At 38.1% G+C, this 10,360-nt stretch overlaps 1 protein-coding gene across 1 annotated transcript; it reads right to left on the bottom strand.

Moving 5' to 3' along the window:
• Positions 1-1,242: 1,242 nt before the first annotated feature.
• On the bottom strand, positions 1,243-8,725 carry LOC110952467 (26S proteasome non-ATPase regulatory subunit 4-like). The gene is made up of 10 exons (XM_022196018.2): positions 8,656-8,725; positions 6,664-6,804; positions 6,466-6,580; positions 5,117-5,203; positions 4,132-4,200; positions 3,830-4,045; positions 2,685-2,793; positions 2,438-2,575; positions 1,786-1,841; positions 1,243-1,706 (listed from the first exon to the last, which is right to left on the bottom strand). The coding sequence occupies exons 1-10, from the start codon at positions 8,679-8,681 to the stop codon at positions 1,536-1,538; spliced, it is 1,128 nt and encodes a 375-aa protein (XP_022051710.1). The 5' UTR covers positions 8,682-8,725; the 3' UTR covers positions 1,243-1,535.
• Between the last annotated feature and the right edge of the window lie 1,635 nt (positions 8,726-10,360).

The following is a 10,360-nucleotide window of genomic DNA, read 5'->3' as shown; positions in this document are numbered from 1 at the left end:
TTCTCAGATGTTATGGTTGCAAACGTTACTTATATATATATATGCAGGGGTTTTTTTTATGTAGAAGTTGTGCAATTGCGTCTGAAATAAAAACAAAAAAATTATTTAAACTAATATGTTCTAAATGTGCAGGAAGGTTTTAACATAGGTTTATAAATTATTTTAAATTAATTAATCTGGAAGCGTAAACGGGAATTCTGTGTGCACTGAATAAATAAGGATAATATTAAAAAAGAAAGAAAAGTTGATCTACACAGGAATAAATACTTGAAAGCAATACAGAATCTGTCATCTGGTGCCCAAATTTATTTCCTTTATTATTATTATTATTATCATTATTATTATTTTGTGCCCGTATTTAGTATTTACCTTTTACATAAACTGTAATAACTAAAAAAAAACAAATATTAGAAAACAAATGCTGGAAAAAATACACTAAAAAATTAAATACTATAAGAAATGTGAAAATTACAGCAATTTTAAAAAATGATTTTAGTGGATTTAAATACAATAAAATAGTGAAATTTTAGTTACACACTGCAAAAAAATGAAGTACTGTAAAAGTCAGACAAAAAAGTGAAAAATACAGCAATTTAAAAAAAATGATCCTGGTGGATTTAAATACAGCAAAAATAGTGCAGTTTTAGTTGCACACAGTGCACAACAAAATTTGAAAACCTGTAAGAAACGAAAAACGTGAGTAAGAAATGTGAAACTTACAGTATTTTTTAAAAATATGTAATTTTAGTGGATTTAAATACAGCAAAATAGTGTAATTTTACAGTAATACACTGTAAAAGAATTTAATTTTTAAAGAATTATTTAGAAGAATAGCCACTTCATTGTCAACCAGAACATACACCAGCTGGTACACACTATGACTGAAATTCCAGATGGATGGATGCTGCTGTGATACTGATTATCTGGATTATCAGTCCAAATTTAACCCTCCAGCTGAATATTTTGCAAGAAAACTTACTTAAATTAGATAAAAATTCAAATTTAAATAGATTTTAGGTTAAGTTAGAGTTTATACATTGATGTCTTTCCCCTTTCATGTAAGATTTAAGATATGAAAACTTGTTTTAGAGGATTTTGTCCACCTCTATCTTTAAATTTTAAGTTTACAAGACATTCTGCCATTTTAATATGCGAGTAACATCTTAACAGATGAACAAATGTCGTAATTGCTGCTTACTTTCCTTAAAGATGTAGAAAAGAAAGTGTCCAATGAAGACCCGCTTTGTATTCTTGTAAATTTATTGAGGTAATCTGCCTATGTTACTGAGTATTTATATTACAAAAGATTCAAAATGAAGCACATGTGCTCGACACACACACACACCCACAAAAAAAGGAGGATCAGAACAGGCCCCAAAACCCCAGAAAAGGCAAAAGGTTGTTTACAGTTTACACAAGAACAAAAGAAGAACCAAACATTTTCCATGCTGAGGAGATGAATACTGTAACTGTGAGTGACACATGCAGTGTAACCCTCAGCTCTTCTTTATTGGTCAGATTGTGTGTTCGCTTGTTCACTTCTTCTTCTCCTCGTCCTTCTTGGGGTCGGGTTTGGAGCCGGTCTGAGAGGCCAGAGATCCCATGGCGTTACGGATGGCCTCGTTGTTCGGGTCAACACCGGGAAGGTTTTCTAAAACACTCTGGAGGAACTCTGGATCCTGCATCACGTCGTAGTCCTCCTCATCCTGGACACACACAAGAAGGAATGGAACCAAAACCAACGATTTCTAAAGGCGGCGTAAAATGTGATTTAATTGTTGTTACCTTCGCCTCACTGGAGTCCATGTCAGCACCCGTGTCCATGTCCTCAGCACCAAACTCTGCAAGAAACATCAAAAAGAAACATCAAAATGAACAAAAATGGGCTTAAAAGTCATCGACGTCACTGGAAACCTGGATTTAAATCAGACACAATGTCTGCAAAACTCCTGCCAGACACAAATATTGCAGAATTATTTGTGTTTTTAAAGTAACTAGAGTTAAATTGCAGAAAAACTGTAGCAGTTACCGTAATAAAAAATGTTTTTCAGGCTTCACTCTTTAAACTGAATAACAAATGAAATGGTTGATTTTTATGTGAATGTTCCTAAAGAAAATATTAGAAGTTTTACTGACGTGTATGTAATCACTTTAGATATTTTTAAGGCTTTTTGGAAGATTTTCACTCATTTTTTGAAAATATTTAGAAGAATTTCTTGCCAAATTTTAAAATAAAACTTTGACGGGAAACTTTCAAGGAATTTTCTGCAAATTTTCAGAAATTTGGGGGATTTTTTTTGGCTGGATTTTTACATTTTTTTCAGACAAGGAAACAGTATTTTTTGGTGCTCGTAAATTAAGTCAACAGGAGGGTTAATGCAAAAGAAGAATACAAATGATTGCAGGTGAATAAAGAAGCAGAAATCCGTGTTTCCACCTGCTCCAGCTCCCTGCATGGACATCTGCAGAGCATAGGCGATCTGTTCGTCCTCCGTCATGCGGCTGAAGTCTGGCAGAGCGGGTGTAGCAGAGTCTGTGTGTGGAACAGACATCTTCAGCAGGGCGTCCTCGGACTCTGCAGCGGGGAGGAAAATATGCAGCGTGAACACACTCGCGTCCGTCCATCACAGCGAAGGAAAAACGGCATCTGTGACAGCAGCTCAACTTGATGGACGTTTTCTCACCGTCTGCAGCCGGGGAGGAGATGCCAGCTTCAGCAGCTGATGCAACGGCAGCTCTGCGGGCTTCGTCCTCCTGTCGCTGCCGCTGCTCCTCCATCGACACTCGCAGAGCCTAGAGAGGAAACAGCAATCCACAATAACTCAGTCTTATATTAAAATTAGAGATGTTTTTATTTTAGTGCAGATACAGATGATCTTTAACTGCCATTTGGAACCTGATAGAAATTAAATAGAAGCTTTTAACACCATGTGATAGCAGAAAACTGACATGTATAACGAGCCTTCTTCATTAATTAGTGTAAATATAATATGTGAAATAGAAACAGGAGTGATTAAATCAGGATGCTCTCCTGCAGTTATGTCTGTTGTTTTTGTCTATTTTCTTAATATTTCTGTGTTCTCTCATGTTCATTGCCCACTAAGGTCCAGATCTTAAAGCTTCATTAATTACTGCGTTCCATATTCTGTTTCAGGTTCATCTGTGGCTGCCTAACTTAGCTGCTAGCATAGCATTAGCCAATGTGGGAGAAGCTAACTTCCTGATTCTTATTCAGTTTTGCTGCTTTAGAGACATTTTCTAGGAGCACAGAGCGACAACAGAGAGAGGAGACTGAATCACACCTGAAGTAGAACATTTAATTTATCAATTAACATGTCAAAACTAAATATAGATACCAATAATTAGAAAAATGACAAAACTGGCTACGATTAGCCGTCTATCCTCATGATAAAACAGCAGTATAGATGAATAGATCAGAGAATTTTGAAGGCAACAGATAAGGTTGCTGTCCAGGACTCAATACGCAGCCTGAAGTCTTCTCAGTGCAGACGGACTTAGCTAACAGTGATTCCAGTTCTACGATGTGGCCACAAATCAGGGGTGTCAAACATGGGACCCGCAGGCCAAAACTAAAACCTAACCCAGCTAACCTCCTTGATATCTCTTTTATAATTTGCTTGTAAATTAAATTTGGATTTGTTTTTTGCTGATATCTTAATTGTGTCTTAACTGTGTAATTTGGTGGCTTTGTTGTGTATTTACTGCTGCCTATCCTGGTCAGGACTTCCTTCAAAAAAGAGTTCTTTTATCTCAATGGGATTTCTCCTGGTTAAATAAAGGTTAATAATTAAATACAATTATCTCTTACCAAGGCCAGCTCTGGGTCTGCACTGGGATCCACTCCAAACTCAAAGTCGCTGGCGCCCAGACCCAACACCGCTCCTCCCTCTCCGGCCAGGATGGGCGAGGACAGCAGGGCGTCGGCCAGACTGGGTCCTGGGGGGACGGTGACCAGGTGGGATCCGGCTCCCTCCTTACCGTTCAGGGTGTTGATGAAGGCCGTCAGCTTCTCCGTGTTCATCTCCTGCAGGAGGACATAGAATTAGTCCAGAGAGGTAAAGATACAAACAAGACATAGAGAGAGTGCGTGGAGCTTTGATGGAAAAATACCTCCTCTCCAAAGTTAATGACGTCCACGTTGACCTTTTCTTTCTTCAGACGCTTTGCCATTTTGACAAGCTACAGGAAGAAGAAAAAAAAAACACTTTAGCCGCCGGCACAAACACAGACAGATTCACATCAATGCTATCAGACCATTTTCTCCATAAATAGAAGTCTGTTAAATGAAGAGGACTCACGAAGAAAGCAACTCTAGTTTTCTGATTTCAACAGACTGGCACAGATATCACAACAAAACTTTACAACATCAGGAAAAGTAATAGAATAATCAACGATAAACACATGGAGCTTAAAATTTAACGGATGTTTCTGTTAATTCAAAAAGAAAAACTGAAAACGGATCCCATGCAAGGCAGCAGAAGATGTGAAAATAAGCCGCATATGATGTCATATCAAACAAAAACTAGAGAAACTCTTCATCAAGATAGTTCTTTTTAACAAATTCCTGCTTGGAAAAGGTTTAATCGTGGCAGAGAGAAGTGCAGCAGTACTTTAGTGCACTTTTTAATCTCCCATTGATCATTGGTTGGTTTGTATGCTTCAAAAAAATGATTTTTAGCGGCTTGCAGTAACACTAGACACTCGTGTGAATGTTTTCCACACTGGTAAGTTATTTCTCAAGAAATCTAGTCTCTGTTCAAACATTCTGGGACTAATAAAATGGGGAATACTATCGTTTTTAATGCCACGTTACTGCGATACTTTTCTAGTCCACTGTGAAGATTTTTCTGTGCTTCAGTGATCAGCGTTGAGCTGAACTTTCCATTGCCGTTTGCAGAGAAAAAATTACACAACAGTTACCTGCTTAAAAGTCATTGACATTTGCTGTTTGGTGTGTTTGTCAGTTCTTTACATAAACCAAGGGGAGGACACGGGTATCCGTCTACTATCTGTCATATTTACAGAGTTCACGGCAGGATCCAGTCGCCGATAAAGAAATGTAAAAACAGTTCATTTCTGTCAGATTTAAGCTCACCTCTTTCTCGTTGTCCTCCACCGGGCTGCCGACAAATGCGATAATGCGCATCTTGTGGTTTTTGCCCTGTCTGTGTTTCAGCGCCAACTGCGGAGAGAAACAGAACAAATGCATTTTGACATGTGGCAGCAAGAAAAGTACGAATCACTGCACTGTGGTCAGCCGGAACTGGCTGCAATTTTCTGCTGTTAAGTTACAGTTAGTTACTTTGGAAACACCTGATTGGAAAGATACTGTTTATATCAATGCACCAGGCACTTATATTTGAGTTACTAACAGCGATGATTAGCATAGCCACCTAGCAAGACTGTCTAATACACATCCACTACTGAGGGCCGATGCATAGAACTCCATAAGATGTATTTGAATTTATGTAAAATACATCCATCACTCACGCGTTCAGACATACAGATGAGAACATTTTCTGTCTGTATTATCTACCAGAAATGACTTTTTAAAGGCTAGAGTCAGTCTCATTTCATTTCTCATTCACATCATGTACCTCTCTACATCCTTCAGCAGATCATTTATTGTTTTCTTTTCACACGGACACGCACCATTTCAAATATACACCCGCTGCATTCATAAGTATCGTTATGACGCGGCTGTCTAGGGTAGCCAGACCACAAAAAGAAAGCGGAACAAATGCCGAGCTCCACAGGGATGGGCTGGATTTATTTTGAAAGGAGGCATGTTCAGAAAGTACAAAAAGTGACGGTAAGTAATGGATGCTGCTGAAATCTAAAATATAAACCTGTTTGACAATCAGACATTTCAGAAGGACCAGAACAGCCTCTATGTTTTCAAAAAAGAAGCTACAAATAAAAATGTACACATATTTGTCATGAAGTTTGGATAATAGAATAAAATCTATTTTTAAATGCATTTATTTAAGCTGTATTTGTTTTTTGTTTGTTTTAAATGCTCTAATATCTTTGGATAGACAGCAAAGTTACTGACAGCTTGCTGAAATGTGAGTGATAAACCAAAGCGTGTTAGTTAGAAAGTACTATTTGGGTGGAATAACCCTTTAAAACTGTAAGTATTTGGACAGAAAGTAGTATTTTAGGTGGAATAAACCTTTAGCATCACAATCAGTGCCTTTAGGGTGGAATAAACCTTTAAAAACATAAGTACTTGGACAAAAATCAGCAGTTTGGGTGGAATAAATTTGTAAAACCATAAGTCTTGCACCATCATGACAAACAAGGGTCCTTAAAATGGGTCCTACAACTGTGGTCCTGAAACTGCAGCCTCCTCTGCTGCAGACACTGAATATTCATATCTTAAAATCTACTGGTATCCTGCAGGAGGAGCAGGAGAACTCTCATTGTATGTTAAACACTCACATGTGCCACCCTGATGCCGGTGCAGAAGCTGATGTTTCCTCGAGGCTGCACAGCATGCAGCTTGGACAGTATCCTGCCGGTGTCTGGAGTCAGTGTGGTCAGCACCTCGCAGTTGCTGCACGGAAGACGCAACATTAGCGTTGTAACACGCTCGTATTTTGAATGTCAGGACGCTAATTGAGGCACAGAGTCTCTTACTTTGCCATGGTGATGAGGCCCACGTTGTTTTCGGGGTTGCTGCGGGTCTTGGAGTGGCAAACAATATTAACTGCGTCCTGCTGAGCCTGCAGTCTGGTCGGCAGAAAGTCTCCATTCCGCATGTACTCACTGTTGTCCACACTAAAGAAATAAATAGACAGGATCGTAAACAAGCGCTAGTTGTACCAAAAACTGCACAAACTGTACACATACTGGTTGCTGGTTTAGGTCAGTTCAACAACATATGAGCGCATCTTGAATGAGAGCACCAAAAACAAATGTTAAGGTTAGCTGATTGGACAATTACTTTTAATTACCACAGCATTTTTAATTATTGAATGATTTATTTTATCAAGCAGAATCATCACAGTCTCCACATCAATATAAACATGCGTTTGAGCTTTAAGATTGGGCTTTTCTTTAATTTAACTGGCAGAATGGGGAAAAAATATGCATAGTTAAGCCCCAAATGATTCATTCACGGGCTAAATTGAGATTTCTAGTCAGTTTTTACATGACTAATAGGTTTCTTCGGACTGTAAATGACATAAACAAGTGACAAAGCACAGCATTGTGATAGAGATGGTTATGACGCATTTTAACTATTTTAACTTGTTTTTGAATATTTTTGCAACAAACACCATGTCCAGAATTATTCATACTCTTTCCCAGTCATCAGTCAAAGTCTGCATTTTCCTCCATATCCACATCAGTAGTTCTAGTGTCTAACAGTTTTTCTGCAGGTCTCCACTGGGATTTAGTTCCTCCAAGTGTCCATCTCCAGCTCTTTCAAGGCTTCCTCTCCATCACTCTGCTCTTCACTTCCTCCACACATTCTGGATGGATTCAGGTCTGGACTCTGGCTGGGCCGCTCCAACATCTTCTCATTCTTTTCTCTTCATCACATCGGCTACATGTTTCACATCATTGTATTGTTGGAAGCTCCAATGCTGCCCAAGGAGCAGTTTTTCTGCAGACTGTCTGATGTTCTCCTCCACAATCTCAATGTTTCCTCTTTTCTCATGATGCCGTTTCCTTCAGACATGACTTGTAATTGAGCAGGAAGTGAGTAGAGAAGTGCTGCAGGTCCAGCTGAGCTTTAGTGTGTCTGTGTTGGAGAAGTGGAGTCCTCCTTGGTCTGATCCATGGAGACCAGCCTTGTTGTTGGTCTGCTGGAGCGTCTGATGGACATGTTGCTACCAGAAGTGCTCACATCCAGCAGGATGCTTTTGGTGCTGATCATTTCACTCTTGAAATGTATAGAGGCTGCATTTTCTCAAAAAACAGCAATGATTTCAAGGCATTTGAACAATTTAAGACATGATATCTACAGTGAAGCTCTTAAAAACCCACAAAAATAGTTAGAATTCATCGTGATCATCTCTAACACAACGTCTTACTGTCCTCTATCTTTTGTTTGTTACATTTCCAGAAGTACAAATCCTATTGGTTAAATAAAAGTTCAGTATAAATCAAAATTTCGCCTGTCAGTGAATAATTTGGGACTAAACTGCACCAGTCTAGCTTACTAGGTTGGTCAGTTTAAGCTAGCATGTAAAAACCTCCTGGAGAACAGTTGCATGTTTTGACAATGACAGCAGCTTTTGTTAGCTAGCTAATGCTAACACGTAAAACAAAGCCGTTTTCATTCACTGTCAGGAGAGACCTGGAGTTTATATTTGAGACAAATAACAATTAGACAGCAGTAAATACTACTAATCAGCGTTGGTAAACATAGAAGTTGTTAAATTGCCGTATTTTAGCGAAAAACCTGCATGCTAGCTAACGAGCTGAGGTGGAAGCTAACGGTAGGCTGTGGAGTGACTCAGGAAATAGTGATCGTATAAAAGGCAAAACAAAGCGAGTAAATGTGTTTTAATGCTTCAAACTAACAACGTGAAAAGACAAATATTTAGTTTTTCAGGTGCTAGCTTCAGGAGAACAAAGTTTGCGCTGTAAATTAGAACTTTAGACACATTTTAGTTTCCTTACCAGACCATAGTACTTTCAAGCACCATCTTGAAGTCTGTCGTTTTCTACGTCATCACGACGGATTGTGGGTAATGAAGTTTTTTGTTGAAAAGACTAAAACTACATTTAGAGGTAAGTTTTTCTGAAGATGTAATTTTAAAATAGGCGAAAAGAGTGCATTTTATATTGGACATAATATATTGATCTTAAATTAGCATAGTTTATATACTAACCTTTACTGTCAAATGTTACTAACCTGCCTTTTTGGTTATTTTAGCTGCTGAACACTTAAATTTCCCTCGGGATTAATACACTATCTATCTATCTATCTATCTATCTATCTATCTATCTATCTATCTATCTATCTATCTATCATCTACTAATATACTGATATAATATGTATATATATATACCATAGCAGACTACAACTTTATTATTATAAAACTATCTGTAAAATCTGTCTTACTTCAAATGCAACATAAATGTTCACACACAGATATAACTGAAGTGATTAGTTTGGTAAGGACTAGTCACAGTTTCTTTACAGAGCTTATAACTTTCTTATCACCCTGGCCAGGACCATGCATCCACTGTGGTAGTCCTGGTCAGTTTTACATCAAACATGCTGGAATCCATCTGAGAACAACAAATTTATCCTCATCTGACAAAAGAAAATGTTCCTAACATTCAGCAGGGTTCTTTTCTTGTCTTTTAACAAAGTTACATCTGGCAGTTTTGTACTGAAAAGCAAACGGGTATTTTTGGGTCTCGTCTGTAGAGGTTGATGTTATAAACTCTTCTTTCTACCGTCTGAGCTTTCACAAAGTCACTGATTTCTTTTAATAAGCCCTGTACCATGTCTGAAGCAGCTCCTTCATTAATTTTCACAGCTGGATTGTAAAAGCACTGCTCTGTCTGAGGAGTCATTTTAGGAGGACGACCACTGCAGCCTCCTGATTACTGCTGACACTGTGTTTGCACTGATAGTTGATCTTCCTGTATCATTTTTTAAAATCTTTGTGAAGTCTCACAATCAGGTTTTCCATTTTCTCTGCCATTTCTTTTCCACGTGGAGCCATGATGCAGACATAGACACAGCTCAGAGCTCCAAAATGTTCATGCACTTAAAGAGTTTCTACTTTGGAGTCTGAATCTTCAATTTAGTCTTTCTAAGATATCTGTTTTTGATTGAGCACAAGAGGAAATGCTCGACTGTTCAACTTAGAAATAATGTAGTTATTGAAAGGTGATTCAATTTTGAATGTTTTGACATTTAGGTGAAATTATATAGAGGTCTTCTGTTGTTTACAGAATATCTTTTATTTCTTCAGTTTGCATATGTTCTATTTTGTGTTTTAAGCCAGTTAAATCCACAGACTTCCTTTATCTTTTCTGTTATTTGATGATTCACTAAACAGTCCTTAGTCCTCTGTGATAAAAGCAGGTCAGATGAGGTTTTAATAACAAGGCCCACGTTGTTTTCAGAGCTGCTGCAGGTTTTGGACTGACAAACATGTAGAAGGACATCCTGCTGCAGAAAGTCTCTGTTCTGCATGAAAACACACCATCGTCTTCACTGACAAAAATGAACAGCAGCATCAGTAACCCTGAGCTTTAGCAAAAAAAAAGATAAGTTACACAGGTTGAACAGAAGTAATTATTGATTTGATTCATCAGTTGGTTTAGAGTCCTTAGTCCTCGATTGTGAAAGCAGGGCAAACGTTGT

This window comes from Acanthochromis polyacanthus, chromosome 12, assembly GCF_021347895.1.
Source record: "Acanthochromis polyacanthus isolate Apoly-LR-REF ecotype Palm Island chromosome 12, KAUST_Apoly_ChrSc, whole genome shotgun sequence".
NCBI classification, from domain to species: domain Eukaryota; kingdom Metazoa; phylum Chordata; class Actinopteri; family Pomacentridae; genus Acanthochromis; species Acanthochromis polyacanthus.
The sequence above is the reverse complement of the archived record's forward strand: the minus strand, read 5'-3'. Positions and strand labels throughout refer to the sequence as shown.